Source organism: Furipterus horrens, unplaced genomic scaffold, assembly GCF_987537825.1.
Source record: "Furipterus horrens unplaced genomic scaffold, mFurHor1.1.pri manual_scaffold_4, whole genome shotgun sequence".
In the NCBI taxonomy this organism is placed as follows: Eukaryota; Metazoa; Chordata; class Mammalia; order Chiroptera; family Furipteridae; genus Furipterus; species Furipterus horrens.
Genome location: NW_028327174.1, coordinates 50,539,684 through 50,554,799, shown reverse-complemented (window position 1 = coordinate 50,554,799; position 15,116 = coordinate 50,539,684). Strand labels below are relative to the sequence as shown.

Sequence of the window (15,116 nt, the reverse complement as noted above, 5' to 3'; positions counted from 1 at the left end):
GGACACAGGAGATGCTTGACAGGTGCCCCCATCATTTTGAATCCTGCTTTGACCTCTGATCTTAGTGACCCCAATCTGGGCAATCAGGGCTAAACATGGGGATCTCACATTTAGTTCTGGGGGTGATGAAATCCAGGAAGTGGAACAGACATAGAAAGTCTCAGCAACTTCTAAAGGGATCTGCTGAGGTGCAGTGCGGTGGGGGTGAGGTGCCTAAGACCCATTCAGGCTCGGCTCACAGCTCAGTGCCCTGCTGTCTTTGAACTTCCAGAGCAAGGACACTCAGCTACCAGGAGTACTGTCTTGGAGGTTGCTCTGGTCTCTGGCTTAACCTGGTCCCAGTAGTGAGGCCAGGTGGCTGTCACCAGCTTTCCTGGTGGGGGGAGGGGAGAGGAAGGGGGTGAGGTTGGGAGAATCATCTCCATAGCACGTAAGACCCAAGACAGCCTTTTTTCCTGACCCCAAAGGGAAACAAAAAAGACAGTTGTAGAGGCAGACACAATACAGAAAAGTTCCTCATATGCAGTCCATCTGTGAAGGGAGAGGAGGGCAGGAAGGGGCTGTCGATGCAGTACACAGGGGGTGCTTGGTGCAGTGTGGGACAGATACAGCTGAAAGGCATGAAGGCAGCAGAGAGCATGCAGAGGGGGCTCAAGGTGTGATTCCTAGGTTAGCTATGCAGTGGGCTGGAGATGGAGGAGAGGATGGATGTTCTGGGTGCTGGGAAGAAAGAAAGGAGAGATCAGCCAGGGTGCACGCAGGCCAGGAGAGGCCAGGAAGGGTCTAGCCCTAAGCCCATGTACTTCTGCCTGCACTTTGGGGTTCCCAGGGCTCTCCTTTGCTCTATCAACTAAAGGAGGTAAATGAGGCAGAGGGTCAGACCCCTTCGTCATTCTAGCCCCAGGAAGCAGAAATAATGAAATGATTTCAACCATGAGTGATAATAGTATGAGGAATTACAGTTCACACTGCATCTTTACATGCATCATCTCACTTAATCCCAGTTAATCTCATTTGAGAACCAAGGCACTGGCCTGGAAATTTAGAAGCCCAGGCTCTAGACACAGACCTGCCTCTGCCTGGACAAGTCATTTCCTTCTCTGGTCCTGAGAGTGCTCAGGGGCTTTCACCACAATAACGGTCCTGTGGTGGGGGCAGGGAGCGGGGGAGCACTGAGGCTGTGGAGGAGGGAGGGAGGGAGGCAGGGAAGGAGAGACTCCTGGAGTGGAAGAGCTGCTGCCTGGGGAGGGGGCCTGCAGTGGGATGCGTGATGGCGGGGTGTTGCCTGGTGCCTGTGGCTGCGTGCCTAAGTGCCTTGCCCAGCCAGCCATAGGTGTGTGTTGGGTGAGAGGGCTCACTTGCGAAATGGAGTGTCTTCTTTCAAAGAAGTGTCTAGTTGCAAATCTCCCCCTCTTCCAAGACAAAAGCTGGGGGCTCACAAAGGGCTTTTGTTTTCTCTGTCACAGTGGGAGGCTAATCTCTAAGTCTGGACTCCCCCTGGAGATGGGGATCACCTGCACAGCAGTTGGCGCGTGCGCGCGCGCGCGCGCACACACACACACACACACACACACACACACACACACACACAAGCGCGCGCGCTTCCTCCTTTGGAGAGATCCTCCTCCCTCAGGGCCACTTCTGGGGCAGCCCGTCACCGTTGCTACTTCTCTGCCTCTAGCACTGAGTCCTGACAAGTCTGTTGGCCTGGCCCAGTGCTGCAGTTTGGGGGAATTTTCCAGGAGGGGCGGAGTAGAGAAATCTGGCCCTTGCCTTCAGCCTTTTCAGAGTGGCCTCCAAGCCCTTCCATTCTCACAGTCTTAGAGCTCCTGAGGATGATCGCTGGCAAGGACTCCTCCGCAGCAGAGGAAGTGAATTTATTGCAATAGGGGAGGAAGGGCTCAAGGGGAAAGAGAGAGGTCACCAGTCAGTGCACACTTGCACCACCACAAGTGCACCTGTTCACACTCAGGAGCATGCACAACCCTGCACTTGGGGACAGAAAGGCACTCGGGAATGAACACACATTTTCACTGTTGTAAAAACCCATTCCCGGACCCCCAAGGCAGAGTCTGTATACTGCCCCCACCCCCAACTCCACCCACTACTGGGGTCAGGCTCTTCAGAATCTTCCTCTGCTGCTCAACCGTCCTTCCCCAGCTCCCAGCAAGAGGCCAGAGGGTGACTACTCTCCAGCCTGCAGCCCCTGGACGAGGGTCTGCCAGACTCACCACTAGCCCCTGAACCCTGGCCAGGCCGTGGACATCCTGGAAGCTGCTACTCTGCACTGGGGGCCAACTTCAGACCCGGGAGAGGAGGGGAGGGCGAGCCCTTATGCCTCAGGCTGAGCGAGGCCGGCAGGGGGTGTCGGGTGCCTCCGGAGCTCGGGCACGACCTGGGCCCTCAGGGGCCTCTCCGAGGTCCCCTGAACCTGAGGCCCGGCCGTCGGGCTGGGCTGGGGGCGTTTAGGCCTTGCTGCCCCGAGGGAGGCTCTGCGGCGAGTGCAGCTCCACCGACTGCCTCCGCCGCACCTCCCGCTCCTCCCAGTCGGTGTCCGGCTCCAACCCCTTCAGCACGGCCAGGCGCTCCGACAGGCTCTTGGAGGAAGGGAACAGGACGTAGTTGTAGAGAAGGGAGCCCAGGATGGCGCCGACCAGGGGTCCGATCCAGAAGACCTGCGGGGAGCGGGAGGGCAGATGGCAGGGCGCGCGGGGCCAGACCGGCGGGGGCGGTGGGGTAACCGGCCGGAGGACAGCGTGGGCGGTGCCACGCGCCCTGCGCGCTTCGGGCCCTGGGATCTCGCCCATCTCGTGTGGGGACAGGACCTCACACTCTTGTGAAATGCCTATCATGTAACTAGAAACGACAACACAGGCTGTTGGGGAAGGCAAGTGAGTTCCGGGTTAAGAGTGCGAATTTTCAAGCCTACGGCCTGGATGGAACTCAGACAAATTACTTATCCTCTCTGCCTGTCTCCTTTCATTACAATAATACTGACCGCCTGGGGTTGTTGTGACGACTAAATAAGTTAATGTTTGCAAAGCACTTAGAATAAGGCCTGGCACATACTAAGCACTAGGTAAGTGCTAAATAAAAATATGTGTTAGCTAGTGTAAATATGACCGTTTCTCGTGTGCTAAAGCACTGAAAGATCTGTTTTACACCAGTAATCTCAATCCTTCCCAGAAGCCCAGTGATACCAGAACTGCCATTGTCCTCACTTACAGACGTGGAGACTGAGTCTTTCAGCATCAGACCTGTAGGGCGGAACCCAAGGCTCCTCAGGGACCCAGGAGGAAGAGTGTGGAGGGTTTGCTGAGGCTGCACCCCACTCTATTTCAGCCCTAGCTGAGATGGGTTTCAGGGGAAGGGGGGTGGGGACAAGCAGGGAGGCTTCAGTCTTACCCAGTGATCATCAAATTTGCCAGTGACAACAGCTGGAGCCAGGGAGCGTGCAGGATTCATGGAGCAGCCAGTGTAGTAGATCTACAGTGGGAGTCGGGGTCAGGGAGAGAAGGGGGGTGAGGACCAGGCCGGGAGTCCTGCGATCCTCTCCAGTGCTTCACCCCAACCTAAAGGGAGTCTGCGCCTCTGACAATTAAGTTCATGTTCTATTTACAGGCTCTGTATTCCTTTAAGGCTGGTGTGCTATCTGTCCCTCTGGGGTATCTGACAGTCAAACCCTCTGGAATGTGTCTGTCCCTCTGTATCTATCCTTCTAGGGGTCTTTGTGTCTGCCATTTTGGGGGATACTATGTATCTGTCTCTAGAGTGGTCTATAAGTCTGATTCTTTGGCGGAAAGTCTGTGTGTCCAGGGAGGCTGGAACCAGTAGCCATGACTTACCCCAAGGAGGTGGCCCAGGGCCACAGAGAGGCCAATGGATAGGGCAGGTGTGCCCAGGTTGTCTCCACGACGCTCATCTGTAGAGGCAAAGATGCAGAGCACCAGCTGCAGGGTCAGGAAAAGCTCCACAGTCACGGCCTGGCCAGCTGTTGCATTGTTGTGAAGCTGGGGACAGAGAGGGGGTTGGGTGGGAAAACAGTGAACATGCTCCCTACACTGGCTCCATCTTCCTGCCCACTTGCAGTCAAGACTCCAGAGGGGCTCCTGGGCTGGCTCGAAGCCAGAACACCTGGGCTCACCAGCCACCTTAGTCCAAACTACTGATGGCTTCTTCCTGTGTCCGTGGCCCAAAGGCAGAGGGATGGACCCCAAGACTACCTGTCGTTCCCCAGCCAGAGATAGAAAAACTGACTCCATAGCCCATTAGATTTGGGGGCTAGGGTTGTGTACCTACAATGTGAGCAAAAAAGTATGCTGAGTCCAGAATTTCTGTTTCCTGAGGGGCAAGAGGGAAGAAGTTTTGAATACACAGGAAGCTTTAGGCCAGGTAATAGGAAGACCTTCCTCTCTCCCTAGGCCATAAGGTACTGGTGTAACAAGGGGCCTATTGTCTTTCTTCTTGTGGTCAAAGGGCTCCCAGGGACAGGGTCTAGGGACTTGGGTTGGGGATGCTCCTAGGTGTCCCCTTCCCCCATAAGTCAGCATATGGCTCTTTCCTCTAATCTTTGCTTGCTACCCACTGTGTTTCAGGCCTCAATTTTGCCCTGTGGATTTGCTCTTTGCACATCCCATGGAGGTTGAGGTGGGGTTGCTGGGGTGCTGAACCCCTACATTGCGATGCCCCCATACCCATGTTGGGTGCCCGTGGTCCCAGCAGACCCTGCTTTAAGTAATGAGAGAACTTGCGGCTAAGCAAAGAGGTAATTTCATAACTAGACCGCACCCAGCACTGGGTTTCTCTTTGGGTTTTGTCATTCTGTACTCTACACCCTGCCCTGTGGGGCTGGGCACTGAACCGGGTGGAGCTGTGACAGCTCTCACCTCTCACACTCCTTTTTAAGCCCTGAACCCTCACCCCTGGGTCCCAGCCAGTGGGCTGTCACCCTTGGGTCTCCCGAGGGTCTAACCTCAATGCCCTGTGATCCAATGTCAGAGCCTCTATGGGGGACAGTGAAAAGAGCTTTGAAGGCAGACACATTGGAGGCCTCTGACTGGTCATGGGCCTCTATTTACTTCAACCTCAGTTTGTTCTTCTGTGAAATGAGGATAAAAAAATTCTGGAGGACTGTGTAAGGCCTGGAAATGACTAGGGCGGAGCCCCAGCCCCATTACCACTGGTAAATGGCAGCTCTAAGGGAGACAGTGTGGACATGGGCTTGGGATCAGAGAACCCTGGGTCCATTTCCAGGTGCTGACACTGATTAGTTCTGTGATTTGAATCAGCTGAATGCTGAGCCTCAATTTACCATTCATGGTGCAGCGACCACAGACTTGACCTTATAGCGTTATACCAAGAATGAGATGATATCTGGCACAGAGCAGGTACACATCAATAGTAACTTTCAGCGGCCAGGCTGGCCTTCCTAGGGACCTCAGAGAACACCTGGGCAACTTTAAAGTCACCTGGCTCCCTCTAGCCTCAGGATAATTCAGCCCTGCTGCTGCCCCCTTCTAGCCAGGCAGGGTTCTCCTCAGTTACTCAAGATAACAAGTGTTGAACAATAACTTGGGGACCCTTCCATTCTAAGGGCTCCAGTCAACTGTGAAATGAAGGAAGAGCAGGACTGAGTGTCCCGATGTCCCCTTAGCAATCCCATGGCCCTGCTATTAGAGGAGATTCCCCAGTCATGTTCTGAAATTTTCTTTTCTTTCTTTCTTTTTTAAAGATTTATTCATTTTTAGAGAGGGGAAGGGAGGGAGAAAGAGAGGTAGAGAAACATCTACGTGCGGTTGATTGCCTCTTGCACGCCCCCAACCGGGGACCTGGCCTGCAACCCAGGCATGTGCCCTGACTGGGAATCGAACCAGTGACCCTTTGGTTCGCAGGCTGGTGATTAACCCACTGAGCCACACCAGCCAGGGCACATTCTGAGACTTTCTTGACCATGCTCTCAGGAAGTTCCTCTTTCAGTCTAACTAAACCTTTCCTTGCTGCCAACTGGACTAATTTTTGTTCTCAATGAAATGGTCACACTCTTTAGTCTGACCCCTGTCATGGTCTTTCTAGCCTTTTCTCAGCCCTGAGTCCCCAGCCTCATCACATTTTCCATTTGGAAGAAGAGAGAAATTCTTCAGTTGGGATACCTCTGCCCCTCATGTAAGAAAGGGCCACCCATGCAGAGAAGGAGATGGCCGCAGAGACCATGCAGGACTCTTCAGAGACATCAGAGCTCTTACCTAATGACCCAGGAACAGAGCAGGCCGAGAAATACAGGGAACAGGCATGAAAGAGGCACTTGCTATCTGGGCTTAGGATGGGGGTTGGAGTGAGGGTTCTGTTGAGGGGACACAGACCATCCCTCCCCACCTACGCCCTTATATGACCAGGCCTCACACAGACCCAAGGGAGGGGAGGGTGGGGGATATGTAGTGACGAGGTGGGTGCACAGCGCCCAAGGCGCCCCGTTAGCCGCTGTTCATGAAATCAGCAGTAAGCTCACGGACTCTAGCGTCTGGAGAGACATCTGCCCCTTCTGCTTTCCCCTGAGTTCTGGTACTTCCTCTGGTATTGATACATTGTAGAACTTATGGGCTGTACTTCCCTTCTCTGAGCTTCAGTTTCCTTGTTTGCAAAGGAAGCTTAGATGACAGCTCAGGTCGAAAGCTTGTGGGTTTTGCAGTCAAGCTTGGGTTTGAAATCTGGCTCTGGCACCTCCCCTTTCTGAGCCTCAGTTTCCATATTCTTAATGAAGGTTATACCCACCCCTTCCTTGCAGAGCTGTGGTGGGATGTCAATGCGAGGCTCTTGAAGGACCTTACCATGAGGCCTGCACACAGTGGATGCTGAAGATAAGTTGGGTTCTTCTCTCTAGGAGACCCTCAGGACTCACACTCTGAGGTTCCCCCTCAGCTCAGAAAGCAGGTGTACTTTGGGACCCTGTTGTCTGCTGAGTTCTAGTTCAGTCCTCACTGTAATGCAGGCACTAAGTCCGACAAAAACCCTGATGCTGGTCATCCTCCACCAGACTCAGGGCAGAAGGTACCCACAGATCCATGCGTGCCTACTTCAGCTCTGGCACTATTGTTCCTTTCACCCTGCTTCTCCTATGGCAGCTGTGTTCCTAGTTCCGATACCTCTACTTCCTCTCGCCCCCTGCCCCAACCCTGTAGCCTTCCTCCCTGTCTCTCTCTCCCCATGCAGAACTTCACCCAAATCTGTTCCTTCCCATCTCATTCTTTACAAGGGATTCCCCAGGATCTGCCCCATGGAAGAGACAAAGCTCTGGCTACTCACTGCGTTGATAGCCAGGTCCCCTCGGATGTCTGCTGGTGTGATCTCATGGAGCAGAGCAGCTCCTGCCACGGCCCCCAGCAGCTGGGCAGCCACGTAGAAGGCAGCTCGGAGGAAGGAGACGTGGCAGCCCACCAGGCAGGCCACAGTCACGGCAGGGTTGATGTGGGCCCCGCTGACGTGACCCAGAGCCTGTACCAGGGTGCCGATGGCCAGGCCGAAGGCCAAAGCTATCTGCAGCACAGAGGGCAGGGCCTGTGGCCAGTTGAGGGCCGAGCCGAGGCCAAAGAAGACGAAGAGAAGGGTGGCCAGGAACTCTGCAAACACTGCCCTGGAGAAGGCTATGGACCGGAGTTCCCACATGCTGTGGGGCCTTTCGTGCGCTGGCCCAGCTGTCTCAGGGGCAAGAGGCTTGCCGCGGTCTCCCTCTCTCCCTCTCCCTCTCCCTCTCTCTGGGTTTCTGGGAAGCTTGGCCCTGGGCATTTACAGTGCCCTTCCACCCTACATTTGGACACGTGGGGCGGAGGTGGAGTTTAGACAAATACCTCCTCTCCCCTGTGGCTTCCCCCTGCCCCCACTCCCCACACCTGCCCACCACATGCCTATCACCCCATCTTGGCCTTCACAGCTGACTAATGTTCCCCATTAATGAGCTCCTGATAAGGACTGACGTCCCCTGGTTTTCCGTGTTTGTTCCCTCGGTTACCCCAGGGCTATTGCCCCAGGGCCTCCTCCAGCCCCCATAGGCTCTGTGAATGGGGATTCTGTAGGAGATTGTGCCAAAGCCCCTCTCTCTGACTCAACTGTCGTCCAAGGCAGAAGCAACACTGCATCCAAAACTGACCAGGAGTGAGGATGTCAATGCTACTCTTCTAGTGACTGAGAAGTTTTCCTGCTGTCTGACCGCCACTCATTTTTTTCTCAAAAGGTATGGAAAACAACTGGTTGGTTTCTGACGTGAATCTTCCATGGCATAAAGGTTTTGTGTCTCCTGTGCTTGCTTTCTTGCAGTCAATCACCCATAAGTCCTTAAGCTTCACCACCTCCCTAGAACCCCAGTCAAATAGCAGCTGCCATAGCCTAGAGGCAGGGGGTGGTTTCAGTGGCATTTGAGACCCTGGCCTGTATGATGGGGTCAAGCTGGGGTTGCATGAGGCAGCTCTGAGTTTCTATTTCCGCATCACCCTCATTATCTTTGTGAACCCCTTCTTGTGTCTCTGTAAAAAGGGGGTAATAAATGTACCTTATTGGGTTGGGGTTTGTATTAAATAAAATAATGTACATAAGGTACTTAAAGTAGTGTCTGGCCCACAGTAAGTCCTCAGTTAGAATCAGCTATTATTAATAGTATTATTTATACTCTGAGAAGAAGGCTAAGATTCCCAAACTCACATGTTAGGGTTCCAGAAGCTGTGAGAGATTCTAGGCACCCCCTGGAGCTCAGAGCCACACAGGACTCTGGGGGAGGACATTTCTGTGAGGCAGTGAGCTGTGCAGGCTCATGGAGGCTGCAGGGCTCGATAAGCGACTCTCCAGCCTTGGCGCCCACTCAGCCCAGCACTGTGCAACGCCCCCTCCTGCCATTAATGCTGCTCCAGCCCAGGGTCTGGGAGTCACAGGCCCGACACCCCACTCTTCCTAATCCCTCCAGGCCTGCTCCCTTTCCTGGGGTTGCTAAGACAGGGTCAGGCTCAGAGTGCAGTCAGGAGGACTAGCTTTTGGGCCCTGCTCTACCTCCTGACCAGCAGGACCCCAGGCAAGTCACGGTCCCAAGAAGAGAAACCTGGGCGGTTTGCAGACCGTAGAGTAGGGCCCCTTGTGTTGTGTCGCAGGGGCACATTGAGGCCAGGGTGTGGCGAGTGACTTGTCTAAGGTGGTCCAGCAAGTTAGTGGCTGAGCCGGGCCTGGAACCTGATCTGTAGAGCACTGCCACACCCGACACTGCCAGGTCACATGCTGAACCTCGGTTTCCTTGTTTGGAAAATGGGAGTAATTATGCCCACCCCACAAAGTTGTTTTGAGGATGGAGCAAGATAATAAATGGGAAATATTTTGCAATTTGGATGAAGAGAATGCATCATCCAAATTGTAAGAACACTGGGACTAGTGAATCCTGTTAATGAGGAGGCGGAGGAAGAGAAGGAAGACGGTAAGGAAGAAAGAGGAAAATGACCCAAACAAGACGGAGGCTCAAAAAAATCAGGAATTCTTGGGGGGTTTGTTCTCTGGTGTGTTTCCAGTGCCTCAAAAAGTGCTTGACACACAGGTAAATATGCTCAACTATATCCTGAATGAAGATACCCCTCCCTCTACCCCTGCCTCTTGGGCCCAAGTCTGGGAGGAGGGAAGGGCACCATGATCCAGTCCTTAACCCTTTGCCTTTGAGCCAAGGGAGAAGGAAGGTGTTCTTGTCAAAGTCATAGGGTTCAAGCCCTGCTTCCTGGCTGGTAGTGGAGTGCCCCAAGGGGAGGGCAATGTTATTTATTTATTTATTTTAATTTATTGATTTTACAGAGAGAGAGAGAGAGAGAGAGAGAGAACCATCCATCTGTTGTCCTATTTATTAATGTATTCACTTGGTTGATTCTTATATGTGCCCTGACCAATGACGGAACCTACAACCTTGGCATATAAGGATGATGCTCTAATGCATTTTGTCTCCAGTGACCACTATGTGGTGTCTTTATGAGGTCCAAGGTACCATCAATTGTATGATGCTAATAATTAAGAGTATGACAAAAGTCCTTTTTTAGAGATGGATGGTAGTGATATTTGCACAACAATGTGAATGTACTTAATACCATTGAACTGTGCACTTGAAAATGGTTAGGATGGTACTTTATAACAGATAAAAATAATTTTAAAAAGGGAGTAAAGGAAAATGACCTGAAAATGCTTTTTTTAAACCAACTTTTATTTTGTTTTCATTCAAAGAAGTCTTTTTGATTTACTTAGATATTAATTTTTAAGTCAAAATTTCTCTTGTGCATGCATAAAAAAGGAAATTATGGGCAAAATAAATTGGCTAAAGTACAGTTGATCCTTGAACAACAGGGGTTTGAACAGTGCAGGTCCACTTATGTGTGGATATTTTTCAATGAATGCTGTAAGTGTATTTTCTCTTTCTTATGATTTTCTGAATAACATTTTCTTTAGTTTACTTTATTGTAAGAACACAGTATATAATACAGATGACATACAAAATGTGTGTTAATTGACTGTTTATGTTATTAGTAAGGCATCTGGTCAATATTAGCCTATTTGTAGCTAAGTCTGGGGGAGTGAAATGTTATGTGTGGGTTTTTGACTGCACAGAGGTGGGCGCCCCTGATCCTTGTGTTGTTAAATCCTCATGCAGTCCTCAAATTTCTTCACATTCAGAGTCCAGCTCCCCGAAGTCCTGTTTTGACTCAGAGTCCCCAGTGTTCTCCTACACAGTCCCACCCTCTGAGTCACCAGGAGTGTAGTTAGACACCATTTCTTATGACGCTGCCCACTGTCATCTCCAGAGTTTCTTTCCAAACAGAATTAGAACACCAGGAGTCTGGCTTTGAGAGGACTTTTGGGCCGTGACAATGGATCCCTATATTACCTCCTGAAATAATCAAGATGGGAAAGAAGTGAGAAAGAATGCTAAAGGACTCTGAATAGTAATAATGAAAAAATAAGGAATTGGGGGATGTTTGCTGGTGGCTGGCAGGAGGGGCTGAACCCCTGGGAAAGTGGAGGCAGGCAGAGAAGCTGGGCCAGGGAAGAAGCCAAACGTGGGAGCACAGTGACAGAATTCAAGACCCGTGCTGTCTGACAGCAGACGTGAGGTGTGTTTCTGGCTCTGAGCTGAGCGGCAGATGCTCTTCATTCTCCCCACAAGGTCTGTAAAAGTGGGTCACACACCGCAGCCTGGAGGCTGGAACACTGGGGAATGAGGGAGAAGGGACAGAGCAGATCCACAGTCAGGTGAAGTGGGACAGAGTGAAGAGAGCAGACCCAGGCAGCAGCTGTGGGGAGAGGTAGGAGGCTGGGGCTTAGGCCCCTCCAGAAGCCTGAGAAGCATCTCAAGGTGTTGGATCCATGCAGTTCTGGGACAGCATGCAAGCCATTGGATTTCTATGTAGGGTGGCCAGATAAAATACAGGATGCCCAGGTAAATTGGGATTTCAGATAAAAAATAAAAATTTCAGCATAAGTAATTCCAAGCAACATGTGGGACATATTTATACTCAAAAAATTATTTGTTATTTGAAATTGAAGTTTAATTGGGTGTCCTGTATTTTTATTTGCTAAATCTGGCAACCTTATTCTATATGAAAGCAAAGGGGGAACCCAGGGGACTGAAGGCCTGAACACCAGGGTTTCAAACAAAATCCTCACAAGGACTTTCGGGGAGGAGTTGTCTTAGTCCCACTTTATACAGGAGGAAACTGAGGCACAGAGAGGTTATAAGGGTGTCCCAACACCTCAGGGCTGGTAAGTAGCAGAGATAGGCTATGAATACAGGTCTGTCTGACCCAGAAATGTCCTCCCAGTGACTGGCTGACCTCATCCTCTAAACCCCAGCTCAAGGACAGGCAGTTCTGACCATTGAGGCCCAGGTGGAGGCAGGGAAGGTTGAAGGTCCAGGCTCCTGGGTGGCACAAAGATGGCTTCTTGCGGTCTCCCTCTTACCCTTGCGATGGGGCCTGGGGATGAAGAAGATGGGAGCTCACCTCACCTCCCAGAGCTCCCACTGCCCACAGGATGAGGCAGGCTCTGGACCTGGCGTGTCCTCTGTCCACCCCTTCATCTTCAGACCATGATATGCGTTGTTCCCTCAGCTTGGTAGATGCGTCACTGCCATTTTCTCATGACTAATTCTTCCTCAAACTCCAGGCCAGTGGCTTTCAAACCTTTTTGATCAAGACCTGCAGGAGGAAATACATTTAATATCTTAATCCACAAACAGTATCTGGTTAGAAAGACAGAGACAGAGATATAACTAAAACTAACATTTCTCAAATCCATATTTCCTAAATGTGATGTTTTAAATTCCTCTATTCTGTTTCACTAAAAACGTTATTCAGGTCATGACGACTAAATTGATTTCATGACCCATTAATGGGCTGCCACTCAGAGTTTGAAAAAGGCCACTTTCAATCCTGGGTTAAAAATTGCTTTCTCATTGGCGAGGGCTTCCTGTAGCCTAAATACCATGCCCTGCCAGGAACATCAACTATGGTGCGCCTTGCCCTTCGTATCACTCGGAGTCTGCTAATTATCTCTTCAGTGTCTTGCCTCTCTTCTAGACTGTGAACAGAGGGCAGGGATCATATCTGGGTTTGCGCACCACTGCACCCCCGCCCCCCACTCTGTGCCTAGCATAGGGTCTGGCGCATTATAGGTGCTCAACAAATGTTTTCAAGTGAATAAATGAGCAAAACCAGTAGCTCGGGCCCCCCCAAGCCTACCTGCATGCTGACCTGCAATCTCCAGGTTGCAGCCACATGTCAGCATTCCTCAGGGACCTGATTCAGGAGAGAAGTTGATTCTCAGAGCTTGGGCAGAGAGAGGGACTTTGCATTTGTGCACTGGTGAATGAGGAGGGGTCAAGAAGAAGTCTGTCCTCATTTGAAAAGGATTAGGTGTGAGAAGGGGGTGTGGGCAAGGACACCTTTCTCATAACCCTGCCTTGTGAATAGTGAGTTCCCAGTTGCTTGGAGGAATTCAGAAAGGCTGTGCAAACACCGGAGGTGGTGTGGAGGGAGTTTGGGCACAAGGGAGCGGGTGGGGCATGCTGACTGATTGGGGCCCATGTTGCTCTGCTACATGGAGAAACTCAGGCTGCAGATGAAGAAAGCCTCTTTACAGGAGGGCAACTGGGAGCCATTGTGGAATCTAGCAGGAGAGACCAGCTGCAGGAGGGCATACTGTTCCTTTCTTAACTGAGCTCCTCCCAGTCCCTGCTTCCTCCCCCACCACATCTAGGGGAGGTTGACTAGGCTGGAGGCCCCCAACAGCTGAGGGTGACTTGGTGGCCCCATGGCCTCCTGGGCTTCCACCTACCCTAAAAGCAGAGCTGGAGGGTCGAGAGGAAAGGATTTGCCAGCTGGCCCAGGAGAGCTGGTATCTCCACCCTATAGGGAGAGAGAAGAGCTGTTAATGCCAGGGACAGGCCAACCTGGGGTCACACCAGGGAAGGGGTGGTAACAAGCTGGAAGGGCTGTGGGCAGCGCCCCACCACCTTGCTTGCAAAGGTCACTCAAACCTGTTTGACTCCCTACTCAGAACAGCTGCAGCTGAACTGTCCTGGCTCCCCAGTGCCTGCCTGCAGCATCTGTGGGCTCCAGCAGGAGGTCTGCAGATCTCTTTTCAGACTCTGTGCAGGGTCCCTCTCTTCCCCCCATGCAACCATGCTCACCTTCCTCTTGCCCTGGAGCCCCCTCCCCTTCTCCCAGCCCTCAGCCCCTGTCGGCCTCATGCCTCTCCCTGCACATCTGTTGTGTGAGGCACTGAGCCAGGCTCCCGCTCCGTTTCTCCTCCAGTCATCTCAACTCTGTGGTCAAGTGGGTACAAAACCCCACTCTACGGATTAGGGTAAGGGAGGCTAAAGGACATGATGCTAGCTACCACCTCCTCTGCCCCTTATGCCACAGCACCCTGCCTCACCTCCATGACAGCACAGATCATGCTGTCCTGGATGATTTGCTTAAGTTCTGAGGACAAGAACAGTATGGAATTCAATTTCGTAGTCCCAGAACTTAACATGTGATTGGTGTGGAGTAAATGCTTTAAAAAATGTTTGTAGAATGAACTGTTAAGTTCCAACAGCCATAATTCAAACTCAGATCTTCCTGGATCTCAACCCAGCCCCACATCCTTCACCCTCCTTCAAAAAACTTTCTCTGTTTTACTCAGAATCTTGTATGTTTGGATGCGTTCTTATCCCCACCTCTCCCTGAAAGCAGGTCCTGGGACAGTGTCTTAGCCTGGTTCTGATCCCTCCAAACCTACCAGCTCTGTCTCCAGAACCCAGGAGGAGCTCTGTGGCATGTGAGATGCCCAAGCCAGGGACGGAGGGCCCAGGAAGCAAAGGCCTCTGTTCAACCAACATTGTCTTCCTGCCCCTGGGCCCAGCCACCTGCCTAATGACCCCTGCGCTCTGACCATGATTCTGTCTGGGGCTGGGCCTACCAGCTTCTCATGAAAGCCGGCCCAGGCCTTGGTATTCTCTGGGGTGGGTCCAGGTGGGGCACCTGATCCTCTCTGCTCATTTTGCTGCAATTCAATATCAGCCTCCAATTTGCACGCTCTGCTGCCATCCGTCCCTCCCTTCGGCCTATGCTGGGGGAAGGGAAAACAGAGTCCTCTCCACAGCACTTCTGAGGGCCCCTGGGAATCCCTCATGCTGACTTTATACCCAGGTGTTTGTATGGAGGACTTCTGTGCCCACCAAGGGAGTAAGACCTAGATGTCCAGATGCCTGGGGGAAGATCTTGATGCCATCTGTTAGGCTGCCTGGCTATGGAATCCAAAGCCATTCAAGCTCCCCAAGCTTCCGGGTGAGCAAATGTAAAAGGACCTGCACATGGCAAGTGTTCAAAAATATGAGTCCAGACTTGGAGGGGAATGGTCTGCCTGCAGTACTGGGGATGAGTCAGCACTGGGACCTGGTTGGCTGCTCCACCAGTTCTCCCCTCAAAGCCACCACGCCAAGCTCTCCCCAAGTGTCTCCAGTCCTCTCTGCCTTCCCTCTGCTTGAGCCCAGGATGTTTTAAAAAACAGAGTTTTGGACTTCCGGCCAAGATGGAGACGTACACAGACATGCTGTGTCTCCCTCCACAACT

General features: G+C 52.0%; 1 protein-coding gene across 1 annotated transcript; it reads right to left on the bottom strand.

Annotated features, from left to right (window-relative positions):
* Window positions 1-1,859: 1,859 nt before the first annotated feature.
* On the bottom strand, window positions 1,860-7,795 carry LOC150011725 (aquaporin-2). Its single transcript, XM_090273133.1, has 4 exons — window positions 7,300-7,795; window positions 3,846-4,010; window positions 3,406-3,486; window positions 1,860-2,675 (listed from the first exon to the last, which is right to left on the bottom strand). The coding sequence occupies exons 1-4, from the start codon at window positions 7,777-7,779 to the stop codon at window positions 2,466-2,468; spliced, it is 936 nt and encodes a 311-aa protein (XP_090129259.1). The 5' UTR covers window positions 7,780-7,795; the 3' UTR covers window positions 1,860-2,465.
* Between the last annotated feature and the right edge of the window lie 7,321 nt (window positions 7,796-15,116).

Bases quoted from the DNA above. Each gene is read 5' to 3' on its own strand.
- LOC150011725 (XM_090273133.1), bottom strand. From the start codon at position 7,779: ATGCCCAGGGCCAAGCTTCCCAGAAACCCAGAGAGAGGGAGAGGGAGA. The intron at 4,011-7,299 runs GTGAGTAGCCAG...CTCTGTCCCCAG, and splicing joins GGGACCTGGCTATCAACGCA to CTTCACAACAATGCAACAGC. The intron at 3,487-3,845 runs GTAAGTCATGGC...CTCCCACTGTAG, and splicing joins CCCTGGGCCACCTCCTTGGG to ATCTACTACACTGGCTGCTC.